This window comes from Periplaneta americana, chromosome 3 (genome assembly GCF_040183065.1).
Source record: "Periplaneta americana isolate PAMFEO1 chromosome 3, P.americana_PAMFEO1_priV1, whole genome shotgun sequence".
NCBI classification, from domain to species: Eukaryota; Metazoa; Arthropoda; class Insecta; order Blattodea; family Blattidae; genus Periplaneta; species Periplaneta americana.
Window position 1 is genome coordinate 19478600 of NC_091119.1, and position 23795 is coordinate 19502394.

At 34.7% G+C, this 23795-nt stretch overlaps 1 protein-coding gene across 1 annotated transcript in view; it reads left to right on the forward strand.

The window, feature by feature from the left end:
* Positions 1-1566: 1566 nt before the first annotated feature.
* The window catches only part of LOC138696852 (6-phosphofructo-2-kinase/fructose-2,6-bisphosphatase 4-like), a 35043-nt gene continuing 12814 nt past the window's right edge, over positions 1567-23795 (forward strand). The window contains exons 1-6 of the mRNA XM_069822300.1: positions 1567-1726; positions 5414-5539; positions 9611-9768; positions 16488-16619; positions 17057-17210; positions 21359-21462. Coding sequence (XP_069678401.1) covers positions 1567-1726; positions 5414-5539; positions 9611-9768; positions 16488-16619; positions 17057-17210; positions 21359-21462 — 834 coding nt within the window. The remainder of the gene's footprint in view (positions 1727-5413; positions 5540-9610; positions 9769-16487; positions 16620-17056; positions 17211-21358; positions 21463-23795) is intronic.

The following is a 23795-nucleotide window of genomic DNA, read 5'->3' on the forward strand; positions in this document are numbered from 1 at the left end:
AAGGTCTTACATTTACTTACATTATAAAACAACCCTTAAATAAAAGGTACTGTATATCAGTGGCGTAGCATGAAATTTTGAGTAGGGGAAGCTAACTCAAGTTGTCTTTCATGCAATATGAGAAAACGTATTACAAAAATACAGTCTTAAAATAAATAGTAGTCAATTTCAAGTCAGCAGTCGAAGATTGGTTGGAACATCGTAACACCAATAAGGCATGACCTCAAATGATACGTATTAAAATATGATTTCACGGTTTACACATATCTCTAACAAATAGACACGTATACGTATAACATTAGCTCACTCCCTGTCATACTTAGAGAAATCACAATATTAGTATCATTACGTAAGTATGCGTCTGTCTTTTGGTTGTGTCCTTCATTGACAGCAAGGGAGTTGGTCATTTGTTTTTTAAATCACTTTTGTTCGTAAGTCAGTTTTGATAATACAATTGTCCTAAAAAAATTCAAGTAAATTGGTGTCAGGAACTGTTATTTCGCTCATTATTTATTATATCAGCCACAATGCACACTAACACTTCAACTGAACATAACTAGACGAAAAGGGATAACGCGGAAACTACTTATTTTAAATGTTAAAGCTAGCTTCTTTGCGAGTCTTGCGACTAGGGTAGCTTAGGAAGGGATGGAAAATCTGCGGGGTGGATTACACAGAAGAAACCGGTCTGCTTGGAAGCTGGTGTGTGCAGGCTTCTTGTTTACTGCTGCATCACAAATCATCCTGAGCTGCCGCATCACAATATTTAATGCGTAAATATAAATTCTATTAAAATTGAGAAATAATTTTCCCCATAAACTGCAGGTTTATTATGAAATTATTATTAACTGGGGAAGCTAAGCTTTTTAGCTTACATTGACGCTACGCCACTGCTGTATATAGAGAATAAAGAAACAATCGCCATTCTAGTAAACTACCAGCAATAGGTCTATAAAGCTGAAATTGATTGACCTTGCCATTTATGATCAATTTCGCATCATCTCAAATTATACAGTAACCATGGTGAGCCTAAAAATGTTGAAGACTAAATTTTGTTATCTTGCTTATCCAAAGTCCATACAAATTTAGTTTTATAAGGTTTATGTTATAACCATTATACCAACAAATAAAGTTGTTTTGCAATGATCGTTGTGTGTATAATTGTGTTGTCATATTTTATTTAGATCGGACTTTTTCGTACCTTGGACATTACAATCACATGGAAATTTTCATTAATTGGGCATTTTGGTCATTGTTCTTAATTACAGTATGGACATTTTTATGTTGGATATTTTGTAACAGACCTTTTCAGTACAGTGGACCTTTTTGTACCCTGGACATTAAAAGCATATGAACATTTTCAGAGGTTGGACCTTTCTGTATTGGACATTATCTCTGTTCACCAAAAATCCACACCAGACTATATAGAATTTTAAATTATTTATCCAAATAAAAGTATGTGTCTCTCAAAACGATCACATTAAATTACTTCAGGAGCAGTGGCGTTTCGAGTATTAAAACATCAGTGTAAAATTATTGACAGAAAATTGGAATTGAAAACTCAATATGACAGACCTCCACCAAGAGAGTTCATTGGTATTACGACCCGGAGACAAATATAGAAGCTTTTCAGTAAACATCCTCCCAGAAGAACCAGAAGAACTTCACTTACATGATGTTCGTAAAGAACGCCACTTCAGCCTCATACACAGACCAAGTGTTATGGGTAATTGCAACGAGTCTTATACAGTATTGTGTTTAGATGTTTAGTAATTAATAGACCTCGGATTTTTAGACTCGTTTAGCGTAGACTGAAACATACGTACTTTAATGCACCTTGTTTTAGGCAATATCATCGCTCGAGAGTTTCTATTGTTGCATACATTTTGGAATGTTTATATAAAATTGTTGCAGCTTATCCTATTCAAGTCTAAAAATCCGACGTCTAGTAATTAAATTGTGTCTTACATGAAGATAAATTTAATAAATCATAACAACTTCTCCTATCTTGAAGATGAGGAGATCTGTCAAGGGGGAAGGTTGTAAACGTAGAATCCTGACCAAGAACAAGTAAAGTCTTGTGAATAGTAGGTATGATTGGTACAAAAACCTTAAGGTATTATAATAAACAATTTTAATGTAGAATTCTGTCAATTTAATAGATTGTGTTCGATCTTAAAATACATTAACTTTTCGATTTATTAATAAAAAATTTACAGATAGTTGTTTTTTTTTTTTTTACGTATCTGTTGAAGGACTTGGTCATATTATATCCATTCTATTTATTTAGGGATGTGAAATTTTGTTCCGGTTTTGTCGAAGAGAAATATGGCAACCCTAATTTTAATTCATGACGTTACCGATTATAGCCTATAAAGTTTTTAAAAGTTACGAGTACACATTTCCCAAACTGCAAAATTCTTTTTTCTGTTTTATATTTTTTAAATATTCAACATTTATCATATTTGAAGAGTCCACTGCAAGAATGATGGATGTCATTTGGAATAAATTTTGCAGGAGAAGCAATTGAAAGTTTGAAATGCTTAGCGCTCAAAGCTTAACTGTGATTATCCGATCATTACTGGACAATGACTATCAGTGTTAATGCCATATAACTCTCTATGTACATTCTATATGTCTTAAGCTATGCATTGACAGTCTTGGTTAATTTTCGACAAGAAAGTGACATCCATCATTCTTGCAGTGGACTCTTCATTTATCAATGTCTTCCACACTTGTACTTCGCCGCCCATTGAACTTTTGTCGTAGCACACTCCCAGTCTCCGTAAATTCTCGGTGCCATTCCCAGATCGTTGGCCGTGATGGAGGTTCTCTTTCATATTGATTCCGGACGTGACGTTTGCACCTGTGTATCTGATCGTGTCTTGATGAACCAGGATACACATTGTGCCATCTTCTGAGTTGTCAGATTTCACCAAAATTCACACCTTCAACCAAAAAAACTCATTTCAGCAATCCGACAAATTTCCCATAAAAACTTCCACAGAAAACATGCAGAAAACCGTATCGCGATATTTTCTCAATAATTTATTTACATCTGACGTTGTAAAGGTTTCATGTGGACACTCTGTATTTCTGTAACTCAAACTTTAATCGTAATAATTTTTGAGATTCTGAATCTTGAATCGTGATCACTTTGAGTAGTAACTTTCATTTCCTCTACCTTATCTTCAATCTTGATCCTGAACACTGCATCGTCGTTGAGCAACCAGTATGAAAATGTTTTGTGTCAAATGAATTGCTGGCATACAGTTATAATTCATTATAGCCTACCATGGAATATAAAAACATGTAAAATAAAAATTGATAGGAAATTCCAATGAATACGTGGAACGGCTCTACTCGAATTAAAGTGACTATTACACTTTTACTACGTCACACTACTTTCGACCAATAAAATGGTACGAAAGGACGTCTTTCAACCAATCATGGCTGTTTATCGCACAATTTTATCGCGTCCCTAGCATTTGTTTAATTTTATCGCGTCCCTAGCATTTGTTTATTTTTATCACTACCCTAGCATTTGTTTCTTTGTTTGCCAACATTTCAAACTGCACTGGTCTGGACATCAAAAAACAGAAAATCACAAACCACTCCAGTCGATGCATAGCACTTTGAAATATGACTCGCATTGGTATTCAAGAACAAGAATTAATAAAGATCACTGGTCATATATGAAGAGCACCATTCGGAAATCCTGAATAAGTTGAGGGATACACCATGTACATCAACGAGTACGCACACGTCCAATATAACATCAATTGAACCACCAACCACTAAAACATTCAAATTTGAAAATTGTACCTACTTTCAATAATTGTTTCTTTTAAAATTATTCATGTTTATTTTTATTTCATCATCGTTAATTAAAACGTTTCTAACGCTTGTTTATATTATTTAGGTTATGTTTGTTATAGCTTCTGCTATATGATATTATGGAGTCACGTATCAGAGATTGTTTAATACTAAGATTTATTGAAAATCATCTGTCCAGTGACGTTGATTACTGGGATCCGGATGATTGAAGTGGAATGCAAATGTTTTAATAAAAATGAAACTGAATCAACAAAGCTTTCTTGACTAGTGACAGTCCACAGAGTTCAATGATAATTCCATAGTTGGCACAACTGATACCGGTAACAAGAAAACATAATCATAACCATAAAGCACTACTTCCATCTAGCGTAATGTTGAGATGGTACAATAATACATTTGAAGACAGTTGTATTTTCGTAAGTCAATTAATATTTTATTGTATTGGAGTACTTTGTTACTTCTAATCTTTATATACTTTCTTCTAATCGTGTAATAGTCAATTAAATCCCACTCGAGTTTTGATATTCTCTAGACTATTACACTCATACTACTTTTGACCAATAAAACGGTACGAAAGGACGTATTTCAACCAATCATGGCTGCTTATCGCACAATTTTATCGCGTCCCTAGCATTTGTTTAATTTTATCGCGTTCCTAGCATTTGTTTCTTTGTTTGCCAACATTTGAAACTGCGCTGGTCTGGACGTCAAAAATATATATAAAATTACAAACCACTCCAGTCGATGCACAGCAGTTTCAAATATGACTCGCATTGGCATTCAAGAACAAGAATTAATAAAGATCACTGATCATACCTATGCATCTCTGAAATCCGATTTACAAATAAATGAAGAGCACCATTCGGAAATCCTGAATAAGTTGAATACACCATGTAGGCCTAAATCAACGAGTTCCACTTCTAATATGCACAAGTCCAATATAACATCAATTGAACCACCAACCACATTCAAATTTGAAAACTGTACATTCAATAATTATTCCTTTTAAAATTATTCATGTTTATTTTTTATGTCATCGTCGTTAATTAAAACTTTTCTAACACTTGTGTATATTAGTTAGGTTATGTTATAGCTTCTGCTCTGAGAGGATAAAAAGAACTTCTGCTATATAATATTATGGATAGTCACGTATCAGAGATTGTTTAATATTAAGATTTATTGAATAGTAATCATTACAGTGTCTGTATAAAGACACTACTGCCATCTAGCATGCATCTAGCGTAATATTTGTAATGTTGAGGTGGTACAATAATACATTTGAAGACAGTTGTATTTTCGTAATCAATTAATATTTTATTGTATTGGAGTACTTCGTTACTTCTAATCTTTATATACTTTCTTCTAATCGTGTAATAGTCAATTAAATCCCACTCGAGTTTTGATTTTCTCTAGATAAATCGAAACCTCTAGTGAGATTACTGTTGATAAAATGCTGCACATACTTTCTTGAATACTGTTGTTCTCATCAGCCTCATTTTTACAATAAAGAGTTTGAAAGAGTGCTGTGCAGATGTTTGTGAGAGAGTAATAAAATTAAAAATATATTTTATTGCAGAATATTACTCAGACTATCTGCAGACTCCTCAAATTGTTGCAATGGTTGGACTTCCTGCACGGGGAAAAACTTACATATCTAAAAAGCTCTGCAGGTATTTGAACTGGATTGGCTTTCGAACAAAAGGTAACTATCTAAATTGTCTGCAAAGTTGAATGAGTAGGGAACAAAGTATGGATTACTCGACATTCTATAGTCTATTATGGGTGGTATTAGTTTTAAGTCATGGATGGATGGATGGATGGATGGATGAATAGATGGATAGATATTCAGAAAATATACAGCCCATAGACAACGTCAAATACAAATATACAGGGCATATCAAAAGTCCGGTAACACTTTCAATATTTTATTACACAAAAAACTACTAATGATAGCACCTTCAAACACACGTAAGTTTAAAGTCAAACTCTCAAAGTTATTCATCCGCTTAATTTTCAGCGACGAAGCGACATTCCATACGAGTGGGAAAATTAACAAGCACAACTGTCGTGTTTGGGGTACACAGAAACCTCACAGAATCATTGAACATGAGCGTGATTCACCAAAGGTGAATGTTTTCTGCGCGTTGTCACAACGAAAACTGTACGGACATTTCTTCTTCATTGAGGCTACTGTGACTGGACATTCATATCTGGACATGTCGGAGCAATGGTTGGTGCCTCAACTTAGACAAGACCTCGATGACGATTTCATCTTTCAGCAAGATGGGGCTCCGCCATATTTCCACAATGCAGTTCGTGCTTACCTGAATACGGAGATGTCTGATCGTTGGATAGGACGTGCTGGAGTAAGGGACAGATGTTTCATGACATGGCCACCAAGGTCACCCGATATGACTGCATGTGACATTTTTCTATGGGGATAACTAAAGGACCGTGTGTTTGTACCGCCTTTGTCACGTGATTTAGAGGAACTAAAAACCAGAATTCGAGAAGCTGCCGCCACGGTCACAGAGGATATGCTGAAAAGGGTATGGGAAGAGTTTGATTATCGTTTGGACATCTGCCGAGTCACTCGTGGTTCACACATTGAATCTCTGCAAGGTGTAAACAGAACTTTGAGAGTTTGATTTTAAACTGACGTGTGTTTGAAAGTGCTATCATTAGTAGTTTTGTGTAATAAAATATTGAAAGTTTTGCCGGATTTTTTATATGCTCTGTATAATACATGGCCTACAATAATATGGATAGATATTGAAATAAAATCAAAATAAAATATACCAGACAATTGCAAAGACAGATTAAAAGTGTTAAAAGATATGGTATAAGATCACGTTAAATTATACAAATGTATCATTTACATGAGGTTAAAACAATGGTATCTAAAACATAATATTACTAAACTCATTGACATTCTAGAGTGGATTTGCCATCAACGTCTTTCTAATTAACCTTCTGAAAGTGAAATATGATATTCCTTGTATTCATGGGTAAAGAGTTATAAAGATTATATGATATGGAAATAAAACTATTGCCTATAGGATGGATGGATAGTAGATGGTGGATGTATGGATGGATGGATGGATGGATGGATGGATGGATGGCTAATGGCTGGATGGAAGGAAGGATAGTGAATGTATGGATGGAATATTTTGGATGGAAAAGAAAAGACGAATGGGTAAGTTGGCGAGTTAATAGATGAAAAGAAAAAACAAACGTGTATGTAGCCTCTACTTACGGCAGAAGTGAAACTTCTTACGGGGACAGGCTACTATCCTATCACCATGGCCTTCGTCTTGTTGGCATTTATCTTCACTCTTCTGCTAACAACGCCATATCATCAGCAAATCTTATGCATTTTATTCTTCTTCCTCCTACTATCACTTCTCTCATGTTCTGAAAACAGTTCTTCACTAATTCCTCAAAGTAGATATTGAACAGAGTTGTGATAAAGGGCATCCTTCTCGTACTCCTCTCCCTATTTCACTTCCTTCTGACATTTCTTCTCCTATCCTGACTTTGACTCGTTGTTTCATATAAAGATTACTGAACAGCCTTCTCTCTTTCCAATCCACACCAATTTTCTTCAGTAATCCCATGAGTTTATTCCAATCCACTCTGTCAAACGCCGTTTCTAATTCCACAAATACTACATACACTTCTTTATTTTTCTCTAGGCATCTTTCGCCGATTGTTCGTAGCAGTCCAACTGCATCTCTCGTATTTTTTTCCCTTCCTTAAGCCAAACTGCTAATCTTCCAACTGTTCTTCCGTCTTAGAATATAAACGTCGCAGTATTCAGTATTCGCAGAAGAATCTTCACCGAGTGCGATATCAGGCTGATAGTCTAAATTCGTTACTTTCTTGTGCATTATTTTCTGCGGTATTGGAAGCAACACTGTTTCCGTAAAATCTTCAGGCCAGACGCCTTTCTCATATATTTCGTTGCATAATGAAGAATTTCCTTTTTGTCTTCACCCAATCGTTTTACTAATTCAATGGGGATTCCATCAACTTCTGTTGCTTTCCCATTCCTCATTTCCTTAAGCGCTAGTTCAACTTCTACGAATAATATGATGTTATTATTTTAAAAATCCAAACTAAGCATTTTTATGCAACATAAAATCAGCTTTAATGATCTTAAACGCGAAAATATGTCACAATAATATGACATAAAATAATATGCATTTATTAAAAAAAAAAAAGCCAAAATATGTAAATATATTCAACATGAAATTTGGTTTGATGAGCTGAGATCTTGATGTTGCAATTAATTATAGCCAATTGAAAAATATTTGAAGAATCCACTGCAAGAATGATGGATGTCATTTGGAATACATTTTGCAGGAGAAGCGATTGAAAGTTTGAAATGCTTAGCGCTCAAAGCGTAACTGTGATTTCCCGATCATTACTGGACAATGACTATCAGTGTTAATGCCATATAACTCTCTATGTACATTATATATGTCTTAAGCTATGCATTGACAGTCTTGGTTCATTTTCGACAAGAAAGTGACATCCATCATTCTTGCAGTGGACTCTTCATATGCGAATACATGAGTTTCTGGCCCTAGTTATAAGCAATCCGGATTCAGAAGGCATGAAGTCATTCTAATATAAATTTAACAAAATCTCGCTTTACTATTGATTTATAAGTACAACATAGTAGTTGTTTCAATGTGTTGTACCAAAGATATTTTATGTGGGTGACCAATTGATTCTCCATCTCAATTTGCTTGTCTAGGACCCCTCTGCACTCAATGAAAGTATTTCGATGTTGTTCATTAACACCCGATTTGTGGAATAAGCGGATTATAGTCTTGCCCAGTTGTTTGGAGTAGTCAAACACAACAAGACCAACAGAATAACTGACTTTTCAGGTCGTATCTACTTGCCCTGATGATGAAACATATTTTATAGTTCCCAAACGTTGAAGATGTGAAGTTCCAGGACACGGTAGAATATCCAAATGTCTACTTCTCAATTTTTTTTATAAGTTCCACATCTTAAATTCGTTTTGTTCTTTAAGTATTGGTATGCATATCGATTTAAATTCGGCAAAACTTAAACAATATTCCAAAGTTTACAATACTCTTCACTAACATGATATGTTGTTATTGAAGTGTTGTATCAGTGAAGAACTATGTTGTGTCAGTGAAGTGTGTTGTGTAAGTGAAACGTGTTCCTGTCAGTGAAGCTTTATAGTTTATAGTAGCAGTGCAAAGTATTTGAACAGTGAAATGTTTTTGAAGTGTTAGTGAAATCAGGATAGAATCATTGAAATGTGTCTTAGTTCCAGTGCAGTGAGTGAGTTGACAGCGAAATGAGTGTAATGTTGAAAGGTACTTGTGCAGATATGAACATATCATACTCGTGGGTTTTAGTTCGTTCTTAGTTTTAAGATACAAATTAGACTTATTTCAAATGTTATTTTAAGTGATCGTTTCATTTAATTTAGGATATCCCTTGTTATTATTATTATTATTATTATTATTATTATCATCACTATTATTATTATTATTATTATTATTATTATTATTATCATTATTATTATTATTAGTATTATTATAAATTATTGTTAGTATTAATTATTTGTATTAATTATTGGTATTATTAAGTGTCTTTTTAATTAATAAGTTTATTATTGTCATTATTGAGTGTAATTAGTTACCACTGCCACCGGGTATATACCCACTGCAGTGTGAATAAATACATACACATACAATATTGATATTCTGCATGTCTAACGTTACAGTTTTCAATCTTGGTGAATACCGGCGAATGAAAAGTACGTATGAAGATCACAGTTTATTCAAAAAGGGTAATTTGGAAGGAGAAGCGCTCAGAGAGCAGTGTGCCATTGAAGCGCTGGAAGATACTTGCTTGTGGTTTGAAAATGGAGGAGAAATAGCGGTGAGTTTCATCTTTGTGTTCATAATATTATTAATAGAGGGCGAAAAAATGTGCGTTACCACGCGATACAGGTTAATTTGGTCTGAAGTATGCATGACGACACAGGTACAAGCGCAACATGAGCCTTTCAGAACAGAAGTGGTGTAAGTCAAAAATGGGTAATGAGGTTTAAAGTAAACATTCTGTAAAATACAGCGCAAAGTAGCAATTAATATTCAATTTATTTAAACTATTAGTAGTCAGTGGATAGCAAGAAGGCCATATTAATTGCTACTTTGCGCTGTATTTTACAGAATTTTTACTTTAAACCTCATTACCCAATTTTGACTTACACCACTTTTGTTCTGAACGGCTCATATCTTCAATGCACTACGAGAGAGCGGCAGTACAAGTAGGAATCAACAAATGACCTTCAGTGTCAACTTCTAGTCGTATGGGAAGGAAAGCCAGGTGTTTACAATATTGTTTATTGCCTATGTGCAGGTGATAGTTTGTGTAAAAGTGATTTAAAATGCCTATTGGAATTGTATGTATTTATTCACACTGCAGTGGGTATATACCCGGTGGCAGTGGTAACTAATTACACTCAATAATGACAATAATAAACTTATTAATTAACTAGCCGTACCCGTGCGCTCCGCTGCACCCGTTAGAAATACATATAAAGTAATTACATAATTAAAATAGGACATTTGATCCAGGGAACATTCGTGTTTGATATAAGGATAAATATTTTATTATGTTACTTAATTTAAATTGTATTTGCATAATTAAAATGCGATCATTTTGATCCAGAGACCACTCATTTGGTCATAAAAATTAGTTTAGGAAATACAGGAAACGAATGTACAGAATAGCCTATCAAGTTTTCTGTGCATAAGAAACTATTTTAATCTTACCTGTCCTCGATTCACTGACAAGTTACTGTAATAACATTATAGCATTATGTCCATCTAGAGAAACTACACTTTCCAATGGTGAATTAATAATTAATTATACAAATCGGTTAATTTAGCTTCTGATATTACTTCATACAAACACAGGAACATTATCTGTAGGCAATCTTTCATAGCTTTCGATTGTTGCTGTCCAAGGCCCCTTATAGACGAAGTCATTTGTTTTTTAATTCATTACACGGCCTTAGATGGCAGTTATTTTAATTTTAAAACTCATTTATCTCATTAAATATCAGTCCTATCAAAATTTTTCAAGGAATAAAACTTATCGAAAATTATTTTTAAAGAAACGTTTGTTATGTAACATATTTCACAAAAACCAATAATAAGCGAGATATTTCGATTTATTTAATTCAGGCCCCCTTATAACCCCCCTTTTAAATAATGTATTTTGAATGCCATATAGCCTAAAATCTAAGTTACAACGAACTTAATTTATATTCCAATTTTCATCGAAATCCGTTCAGCCATTATCGCGTGAAAAGGTAACAAACATACAGACAGACAGACAGACATACAAACAAAAATTTCAAAAAAGCGATTTTCGGTTTCAGGGTGGTTAATTGTATATGTTAGGACCAATTATTTTTGGAAAATCGAAAATTACCAGAAAAATTTCGGCTACAGATTTATTATTAGTATAGAAAATTCAATTAATAATACTAATAATTAATACTAACAATAATTAATAATAATAATAATAATAATAATAATAACAGGGAATATATTAAATTAAATGAAACAATCACTTAAAATAACATTTGAAATAAATCTAATTTGTATCTTAAAACTAAGATCGAACTAAAACCCACGAGTATGATATGTTCATATCTGCACAAGTACCTTTCAACATTACACTCATTTCGCTGTCAACTCACTCACTGCACTGGAACTACGACACATTTCACTGATTCTATCCTGATTTCACTAACACTTCAAAAACATTTCACTGTTCAAATACTTTGCACTGCCACTATAAACTATAAAGCTTCATTGACAGGAACACGTTTCACTGACACAGCACACTTCACCGGCACAACATAATTCTTCACTGATACAACACACTTCACTGACACAACATAATTCTTCACTGATACAACACTTCAAAAACTTCATATCATTTACACCCTTTAAATACTGTGTATAATTACCGTCTATTAGTAAGGTCCTTAAGCCTATTTTTAAATGCATTTTTGGTTGTTGGTAAAGCCCTTAGTAAGTCTGCAGGTAAAGCATTCCAGTCCCTGATAGTACGATTGAGAAAAGAAAACTTTCCAGTGTCCGTCCTCTGCCTTCTTTCCCTCAATTTATATGAGTGGTCGTTCCTTGAAGAGTAATTTGGCGGCTGCAACCTATTTTTTATTTCTCTCCAGGCAGGCTCACCTCTGTATGTTTTGAACAGTGCGCATAATCGAACAAACAGTCTAAGAAATAAATACGGAAGAGAGATTTTGATTTCGCAAGGGGAAAATATTTTTTGTGCCGTGCGCAAATATGAAATTAAAATACGTAGGAAATATTACATGGAGTGGCATTATAACAGAAGAAACATACCGAAAATGTACAAAGGTCTTAGACATCAAATAATGAAAAACATACACGGTCTGAATTGAATGTCGATTTATGAAATATGATGATTTCTGCAAATACTCCGTTCAAGAAACTTGATAATCCACATTTTATAGGTGAAAAGGTGAAAGAAAAATTCCACAAATTCTGCAAAAAAAGAACCGGTTATACAGTTATGTGTAACATTTTGAGTGGAGGGAAAAACTACAATACTACGGCGCTTTTTTCATTTACACCTCTAACATCTTGTGACACGGAAAGAAGCTTTTCGATGTTGAAAAACCGTTGGAGTGAGAAACGTCGAACTTTCTCTTTCGATAATTTACGGATGTATAATGTGGTTCATTGTAATGCATCCTTTAATCGTCAGGCGGTGACAGGTAACATTTGAGGTAAGTTTTTAAATCGTAATAACTATATTACAACTTCATTACAGTATTTATAGATCGATTGAATGAAGTGATGAGGTTCGCATTACCAGACTGTACTCTCTTGGCGCTGTTTACGTGAGTGAATGACAACAGTAGGCCTATAGTCCGTTGGCAATTAATTTAAGGCATAACGCACATCTTTCTGCCCTTTAATTATTAATTTACGAACTATTAGATTCATATGTAGGCTAACTCTTAGCCTATATATGGTGAATCGTAAATAATGTCATTGATTTTATAAGGTTTGACTTTATGCAGTCGAAACCGGTTATAACGACTCCGAAGGGACCGCCAGTTTGCGATCGTTATAGCCGATGTCACACAAACCGGTTTTTTTTTGCTAAAAATTTCATATCTATAAATTTTAGGCTGCATACTTACATGGCTATTGAACAGAATAGAGTGAAAACTTACAAGAGTAACAGAAATACAGTACTGTATTTACAATACAGTATTTGTGGAGAGGGACTGAAGAGGATTTTTTCTTCTAATGTTTATACAGCACGTACAGCAATAATATGCCAGCAAAATATAAAAACCTATAACAAGTGAGAAAAGAAGTAGCAACAATGTAAATTGTTCAATAACGTAGTACATACAGTAGGCTCTGATGATGATGCGTGAAGCACTGAAACAGCTGTAAGCCGGACAAATATTACATATTTAACACGAGTAAGTCCACTAGTTCATCAATTAATCATGTTTTTAACTTACTGTAAGTGCTGTATAATACAGGGCTATTCAAAAATAAGGAGCAGATTTCAAATATTTATTTCTTCCAAACTACAAAAGATAGAAACTCAATTCCAACGTTCCTGGACAGACGAAAGTTTAAATTTTGAACAGTGCCGGTAGAAATTTCAATCACGGCCGCATTGGCGCTGTTGCTTGTCATGCGCGGCCGCATTGGCGTCGTTGATTGTCTGCAGTAAAATGGCGACACAACAGGAAAAAGCATTTTTTGTGTTTCAATTAGCAAAACTAGAGTCCATTATTGAAGTTCAACGCGCTTTTCGCCGTCAGTTTAATAAACATCCGCCTCGTCATAAGCAGATTTACCAGTGGCATCGAAAATTCGTAGAAGATGGTTGCATCTGAAAACAGAAAAGCACGGGACGTCCACGCACATCGAATGAAAATATCGAGCGTATTCGTACAGTTTACGAAAGGACCCCAAAAAAATCCACAACATGAGCAAAGAGAGAACTGAAAATTCACAGCTTCAACAATTCGATGTCACAGACTTTCAAGAGTATCAGGCATAGGGAGGATAAAAACACGGTCTTTTACGTAACCCCAAAGATAAAAATCACAAGGAGTGAGGTCTGGAGACCTGGGAGGCCACCGACGATGAAGTTGGTCCTTTCGTAAACTGTACGAATACGATCGACATTTTCATTCGATGTGCGTGGACGTCCCGTGCTTTCCTATTTGCAGATGCAACCATCTTCTACGAATTTTCGATGCCACTGGTAAATCTGCTTATGACGAGGCGGTTGTTTTTTAAACTGACACATTGAACTTCAATAATGGACTCTACTTTTGCTAATTGCAGCACACAAAATGCTTTTTCCTGTTGTGTCGCCATTTTACTACAGACAATCAACAGCGCCAATGCGGCCGTGATTGGAACTTCTACCCGGACTGTTCAAAATTAAAACTTTCGTCTGTCAAGAAACGTTGGAATTGTGTTTCTATCTTTTGTAGTTTGGAAGAAATAAATATTTGAAATCTGCTCCTTCTTTTTGAAGAGCTCGGTATAATAGTCACGAATGACACATCATCGTTCCAGTTACTGCATTACAAAAATTACGTAATTAACAGTACAAAAATGAAAATACCAGTAAAGCTTCTTTAATACAGTATCTTTGCGCTCAGATGATCTGCCTGCCTGATTTTTATAGAATTGTGTTCGAAAAGAGACTGTCCTTCCAAATTGTACAAATCGTTGAGTGTGATACAACAATTTCTTCGCGATGTTGACGTTTGTTTCCCCATTTTCTAGTCCTATATTACAGTATGTGTGACTTTTCTTCAATATTAAACACTTTCCTTTTCTTTTGTGACATCTGCACAGCGATGCTTCCCTTGACTGTTTAACAGACATACTGATTTGAAATCTACAATCTAACTGAAAACAAGAGTTTGAATATAAGCGTTACATTGTTGTCAGTCTCTCTGACAAGTGACAGTCCTGTTGCGGGAGATTTGTGGATAGTATATGAAGAGTCCACTGCAAGAATGATGGATGTCATTTGCAGTGGCGTAGCGTCAATGTAAGCTAAAAAGCTTAGCTTCCCCAGTTAATAATGATTTCATAATAAACCTGCAGTTTATGGAGAAAATTATTTATTAATTTTAATAGAATTTATATTTACGCGTTAAATGTTGTGATGCGGCAGCTCAGGATGATTTGTGATGCAGCAGTAAACAAGAAGCCTGCACACACCAGCTTCCAAGCAGACTGGTTTCTTCTGTGTAATCCACCCCGCAGATTTTCCATCTCTTTCTAACTAAATTACCCTAGTCGCAAGGCTTGCAAGAAGCTAGCTTTAACATTTAAAATAAGTAGTTTCCCAGTTATCCCTTTTCGTCAGTTGTGTTCAGTTGAAGTGTTAGTGTGCATTGTGGCTGATATAATAAATAATGAGTGAAATAACAGTTCCTGACACTAATTTACTTGAATTTTTTAGGACAATTGTATTATCAAGACTGACTTACGAACAAAAGTGTGATTTAAAAAACAAATGACCGACTCCCTTACTGTCAATGAAGGACACAACCAAAAGACAGACGCATACTTACGTAATGATACTAATATTGTGATTTCTGTAAGTATGACAGGGAGTGAGCTAATGTTATACGTATACGTGTCTATTTGTTAGAGATATGTGTAAACCGTGAAATCATATTTTGCTACGTATCATTTGAGGTCATGCCTTATTGGTGTTACTTACGATGTTCCGACCAATCTTCGACTGCTGACTTGAAATTGACTACTATTTATTTAAGACTGCATTTTTGTAATACGTTTTCTCATATTGCATGAAAGACAACTTGAGTTAACTTGCCCTGCTCAAAATTTCATGCTACGCCACTGGTCATTTGGAATACATTTTTCAGGAGAAGCAATTGAAAGTTTGAAATGCTTAGCGCTCAAAGCTTAACTGTGATTTTCCGATCATTACTAAACAATTACTATCAGTGTTAATGCCATATAACTCTCTATGTACATTCTACATATCTTAAGCTATGTATTGACAGTCTTGGTTCATTTTCGACAAGAAAGTGACATCCATCATTTTTGCAGTGGACTCTTCATATGGAATTACGTGATAATGAAGGGTTACAGAGTTAGGAAGGGAGCTGCTCTTGACCCTTTTTAGTACATACTTTTCCGGAATTCTCCTGAAGAGACTTACAAAACCACGAAAAATCCAAATTCAGGATAGTTTTCCATTGGATTCGGACGAGCATTTCATATACAACACAGGCATGTTAATAATAATCATAATATTGACGGCATTCGCAACATATTGCACAACGATCAACTCACAGAACAATAAACATGTCAAACTAGCACGGCACTCACAACTCAACTGCATACGAAATCGGTTACAGCTCGCGAAGGCCGACTTTGAGTGCGTTGACAGTACAGTTCAACCAGTTTCGGTTGTTTCCGATCAACCTAACCGGCGGACACCCAATACATTAAAAGAAGCTAGATATGACAAATTATTCGCCTAATATGTTTGTTTTGCAGATAATTGACGCTACTAACTCAACTAGAGAGCGAAGAGAAATGATTAAAAGCGTCGTTGATGAGAAGGGCTACAAACTGTTCTATGTAGAATCAATATGTACTGACCCAGAAATAATTAAAAAGAATATTACGGTACGTATATTATACAGTGTGTGCCAAAGAAACGAACGATTTTTAAGTAGCGAAATGAAGATTCAGATATTGTAATGAATTAAATTTTATTATATACAGTAGAATACAAAATATAGTATGCCATTTGCCTGTAACCACTACTATTTGAAAACGGTGTCCTTCAAATGCCCTCCACCAACGTGCATACATTCTCGTAATCGCTCTTTCAAATTTCTCATTATATTTTGCAACATCTCGACTGTGATGTTTGAAATTTCTTCGCGAATTGCTGTCTTTAATTGTTCAATGTTTTGCGGTTTGTTTGTGTGTACCCTACTTTTCAGATACCCCCATAAAAAGAAATCACATGCACTTAAATCGGGGGAACGTACAGGTGAGGGAATGTCTCCATTCCTCGATATGACATGATTCACAACGAATTTCACATTTCTCGTTAGGAAGTGAAGGTATTCAGTCCGGACTATAAGGAGAAAACAACTGAAGAAGTGGTCAAAGATTTCACACAAAGAATTCAGCATTATGCAGAGCAGTACATGCCGCTGGATGAGAAAGAAGAACCGGACGTCAGTTTCATCAAGCTTATAAACGCAGGTACATACGAAATATTTACTGTGAGTTAAAGAAGAGGTGGAAAACTTTACAGAGTATCTCAAATTCTTTTTCCTGTCCAGTAATATTGTAAATAGATTTGTTCAATTTGTTACAAAGCAGAATCTTCCCAGCTCTTAAAAGGCCTTCCTATGATTTTTCTTCCTTTTGGATTTTTTTTTCAACATGGGATTGGGTAACCTTACAAAATTTTGTTGATGGTATAAATATTCATTATGCTATATCTGTCAACTAAATTTTAATTGAACATTTGATTAGTAATACTTATTACTACTACTACTTACTGGCTTTTAAGGAACCCGGAGGTTCATTGCCGCCCGCACATAAGCCCGCCATTGGTCCCTATCCTGAGCAACATTAATCCATTCTCTATCATCACATCCCACCTCCCTCAAATTCATTTTAATATTATCTTCCCATCTACGTCTCGGCCTCCCTAATGGTCTTTTTCCCTCCGGCCTCCCAACTAACACTCTATATGCATTTCTGGATTCGCCCATACGTGCTACATGCCCTGCCCATCTCAAACGTCTGGATTTAATGTTCCTAATTATGTCGGGTGAAGAATACAATGTGTGCAGTTCTGTGTTGTGTAATTTTCTCCATTCTCCTGTAACTTCATCCCTCTTAGCTCCAAATATTTTCCTAAGCACCTTATTCTCAAACACCCCTCTCCTCTCTCAAAGTGAGAGTCCAAGTTTCACAACCATAAAGAACAACCAGTAATATAACTGTTTTATAAATTCTAACTTTCAGATTTTTTGACAGCAGACTGGATGATAAAAGCTTCTCAACCGAATAATAACAGGCATTTCCCATATTTATTCTGTGTTTAATTTCCTCCCGAGTATCATTTATATTTATTACTGTTGCTCCAAGATATTTGAACTTCTCCACCTCTTCAAAAGATAAATTTCCAATTTTTATATTTCCATTTCGTACAATATTCTCGTCACGAGACATAATCATATACTTTTTGTCTTTTCGGGATTTACTTCCAAACCTATCTCTTTACTTGCTTCCAGTAAAATTCCCGTGTTTTCCCTAATCGTTTGTGGATTTTCTCCTAACATATTCACGTCATCCGCATAGAGATTAGTAATACCTACCCTTTTTAATGAATTTGAGTGTCATATTCAAATCTTTTTTAACATGGGAGTGGTAATATTCGAAATTGGCTTAATATGTTTGCTTATTAAATTGAGTTCATATTAATACACAGGGGGCCAAAGAAACGGGATATTATTAAGTAGTGAAATGAAACTTTAGATATTGTAGTAAATTAAATTTTATCATTTTAAATATAAAAATATATACTATGCCATTTACATGTAAGCACTACTCCTTGAAAATTACCATTGGCATCCTCAAAGAAATATGGTCCAATAATTCTTTTGGAAGGGAGAGCACTCCAAACGGTTACCTTTTGTGCAATTAGGGGCCGCTTATGAAGTTGCCATGAATTTTCCTGTGCATAATACGAAGCTGTTTAAATGAAACTGGGCTTCATCAAACATCCATACAGATTCTACCAGAAGTTTAAGGACATCCCTTCGAAAGAAGTGTTGCACTCCTGTCCTTATACCTACGTGAAATTCACTGACATTTATAAAGGGACCAAATTCCTGTGAAAAATGAAGCTATTTACTGCAAACCCAATCTTTCTTTCTTTCAAACTATGGATTATACCGTTACTTACGTAGTTTATTTCCGAAGACATTCTAAGCAAAAAATGTCATATAAACATTTGTCCTAATCTCAATATTTTCAGAGTTAAACTAATTTAAAATTTTTAGTAAAATACCTTTCTTCTTTAGTTTTACGTGTAAAAAAATATTACAAATAGAGATTGAACTGTTCAGAAGTGTCATTTCTTTAATTGGCTAGTGTTCTAAAGCTAAAAATGTATTGTTGATTGCTTTGTGTAGATTTCTCTTTAATTTTTAACTAAAAATGACATCATTCTTACGCATTTATCACAAAAAAATATTACAAATTATACGACTTTAGGAACTTGATTCTTTACAGTTTAATTATGCATCCTAATGTATAATCTCAAAGAATTTATTTACAAGAGTGGCGTGAATTGTAACAATTGTTGTGATAAATGCTTAACAAAATATAATTTTGTAAATAATTGATTAACTGGCGATCTTACTCGTGTTAATTATGTCAGCATGTGCGGCTTACAGCTGTTTCGGTGCTACTTCACACCATTCTCGGAGCCGTCTGTGTCTCGGCGTCATCTCAACTTCGCTGCCTGTTGTGTGGGTGCATTCGTGCGATGAAGAGTTGTGCCAAATAGTGTGTGTGTTCTGAAATTGATCTGTGTGTTGAGTATTTGATTAGGGTGTGTTTTAGAGTGTCTGTATATTTCATAATGTTCTAAATTGTTCATACTCAACACACAGATCAATTTCAGAACACACACGCTATTTGACACAACTCTTCATCAACGAACGCACCCACACAACAGGCAGCGAAGTTGAGATGACGCCGAGACACAGAAGGCTCTGAGGATGGTGTGAAGTAGCACCGAAATAGTTGTAAACCGCACATGCTTACATAATTAACACGAGTACGATCGCCATTTAATCAATATTTATATTCAAGTGTTAAAAGTAATGTACGAAAGATCGAACATGGATAATTTTGTAGTTAAAAATTGAAAAAAAAAAAAAAAAAAAATCTGTACGAAGTAACTACGGAATTCACAACACATTTTTAGCTTCAGAATACTAGCTAATTAAAGAAATGATACTTCTGAATAGTTCATTCTTTATTTGTAATATTCTATCTCTTAAAACTCAAGAATAGGCTAATGGTATTTTACAACCAACTTCAAATTAGTGTAATTCTGAAAATATTGAGATTAGGACACATGTTTATGGCATTTTATGCTTAGAATGTCTTCGGAAATAAGGTACGTAAGATACTGTAAATCCTCGTGAAACATCCTGTATAACAATTTTTCTGTTAACGAAAACTTACTGAAAAATTACATTATTTTATCGCTTTAGGCCTATATAAAAAGTCTCTTGTGTCACAATATACATTATTTTAACTAATATTCACTTAAGTGGTTCCTTGTATACGTGTAAACAAATTTTATTATGTTTTACTGTACATAATTGTAAATTTATTATTATTATTATTATTATTATTATTACTATTATTATTGTTATTGTTAGTATTATTGATATTATTATTGTTGTTAGTAGTATTATTATTATTATTGTTATTATTATTATATTTATTATTTTAATTAAATTTTCTAATTACTTACTGATTTACTTTACAGCAAAACCCCATAGTAAGTCTTGTTCCTAAGGAAACATATAAGTAAATATCAGTTAAAAATAATGTAAATTGTGAAGCAAGAAACTTTTTATATAGAACGATATAATATTTTATTAAAAGTCTTAATAAAATGCAATCAACTTATCATACTTGGATGAAATTTTGTTCATTTGTCTTTATTATCAGGATATATCCAGGGTGCAAATTAACGGGGGGATGGGGAATTCCCCCCCCTGTTGGAAAGTTATCCCCTCTCATAAATTCATATTAACATCTCTGCCAGGGACAACTTCTATCCCCCCTCACAAAATATAATTTCATTATTTTAATAAGAGTATACTTTATAAATTATAAAGTAAGCAAAGAAATTATTAGACTATTGATGTATTATCATCACCGGCAAGCTGATAACAATCAATAACTTAGGAATTACACATCTTATCTTAAGCCTGCTCACGGATATAATAATATGAGCAAGATGCAAGACAAGCAACTTAATGGCAGCAAGCGTTGAGCGGTATTGATTGAGGATGATAATAATTTTATGTATGGATTCTCTATCTAAGATTCTATCCCTCCTCATCAGAAATATTAATTCACACTCTGGATATACTTATCAGTCATAAAAAATCGATTAATCTAGCCTTACGTACATGGAAGTTATTAATTTCATCAGAGTTGACACTTAAAAAAATGGAGTTCCGAAATTTCAGTGTAGTATCCCCTTAATTTGGAAGTGGGCATGAAAACGACATTAATACCATTAAGTTTGATAAGTTCGTTATTTGTGATGAATGACATTTCTCAACTCCCAGATGTTTATTACACAGGTGAAAGCGTGGAGATACATAAACATGAGGGACCCATCCAAAGTCGCATTATCTACTACCTGATGAATCTCCATATACTGCCACGCAATATATATTTCACAAGGGTAAATATACATAAATTTAATCTATAATTTTACATTATTATGTTGGCTACAGTGCGGCTGTTTTATTTCCTTACTGTAGCTGTGGTATGGGTTTTCCTCACGCGCCTAATACTGTGTACTTCGATTAAGATCAAGACCTGGGAGAACCATAGAGTAATGAAAAATTTGTTGTCAGCTAAGACTAATTTCGGAATGTCACACAGAAAGAAATATAATTACATATAGGAGATTTTATTATTTGCTATATACTTATTTAAGTTATTTAATGAAGACGTGTAATACAGTGCAGATTTCCGCTTCGTTTAATGAAGACGTAGGGCCATAGGTATATGTGATAAAATGAGCTTGAAAGAGCTCTGTTAAACTCTGTGAAACATTTACTGAGACTTTTGCACTCATGCGCCAAGCCTATGGAGAAGAAGCAATGTCTCGGACCCCAGTATATGAGTGGCACAAGCGCTTCACAAGTGACCGTCTTTCAACGGATGATGATCCACGTTCAGGAAGACTTAGGCCCAATTGTATAAAACTCCCTGACTAAAGATCAACTTTGATCGAAGATCGAAAAGTAAACCGAGCTCAGACACTTCTTCTATTGTATAAAACTTTTCTGCGATCAAATTACCTTGGTTCAAATGCAATCTCTAAGTTCACGTGAAAAGGATTTGGCAACATCGCATAAACATGTGAAATACGTGATGCGCGGACCATGTTATACAGGTTTGTTCAGTGTTGCCAATCTAGCGATTTTAACTCTTTTTCAACAACAATTTATTTTAACTTTTATATTGCTTAAATAGGGATTTAGTGACCTTTTTAGCACCCCGTAGTGACAAAATTTAATCTTTCTTTGTTGATAATGAGAAATCTAGCGACTTTACAACTACTTTTTGGCGATTTTCCGTATTACACTCTGTTGGAGACACTGTTTTTTTTTGCAATGTAAATAATGGCGGACAATAAGAAGGTTGACTGTTCTCCAAGTTGTTATCATGTTATGGTGTTTGATACTGCTAAACATAATAAAGCTTTATAAAACGACAATTTTCGTTTAGTAATACAGTTAATTGAACATTTATGAATGTACCTATCATATCCATTAATAATTAATGATTGTTATAAACATAATATAATTATAGGTTATGTTATTTAATACTGCTGAATACGATAGAGCCTTATAAAATATAAGAATGTTTGTGTATTAAGGCAAGAAATTGAAAGAAATATATATAAATGTACCTAACATATCTATTAATATTAATAATAATGGATATTTTATTTCCACAATCTGTCACTCGTATATTTCAAACAGAAAAGAAATAACTGAACTTGGATCATCTAACTTAATCGGAGAAATTTCTTCAGTCAAAGTTGACTTTAGTTTGAGACAAATTAATCTCAAATTAGACTTTATACAACACAAAATTCCAAGTTCAGCTGAAACAAGGATCAATTTAACCTCTGATCTAAGATTAAATGGTTTATACAATCGGGCCTTAGATTGGCAAGAACTGAAGAAATGATAGCTCGAGTTGCACAAAAATCAGACGAGACCGCAGACAGTCAATAGATGATGTGGCTACTTTGTTAGGCATTTCGCATGGTTCTGTAAAATCCATTCTCCACAATGATTTGTAAATGCAACGTGTGTGTGAGCACGTTGTTCCAAGAAGCCTAGGAGATGAGCAGCGGGAAGAGCGGCAACTGGTTAGTGGAGACGTGATTGACAGGGTGGACCAGGATCCAACTCTCTTGCACAGAGTGATCACAGGTGACGAGACATGGTGTTTACTTTACGGTCCGCACTCTTCAACGTGGAAATCTACCGGCTCACCAATTGGGAAAAGAGAAGAGTTCATTGCTCGATTGGCTAGAAACCTGTATGAGGCCGCTCGTGCCAGCCCCAACCCGCTCATATCAGGCCTCGGCCGGTATGATCCTAGGTTACGGCGAAGACACCAGACAGGTCCACTAGCTATTCTCTTAAGACAGGAAAACAGGGAGGCAGGTGTCACTCCCAGATTTAGGTAGTAGATTATTAATTCATGACTTAATCTAATAAGCAACCACTGTGAAATGGCCTGCTCTAACTCGGGCTATAAATCCATTCTATCCCTCTTACAGGTCTACGGAGTGAAGAGTCAATTGACTAGTCTCCGGATCTGACAGAAACCATCAAAAAGCCAATTGGCTAATTCCGTTATGATGGTTAAATAACTTGAGCTAACATCTCGTCCCCAATAAGTCCGTTTTGCTAATCGATGGAGTTGTAATAGAGCCAATTGGCTAGTCTACATCCATCGAATCAAGTCATTTTACCTAAGAGCCAACTG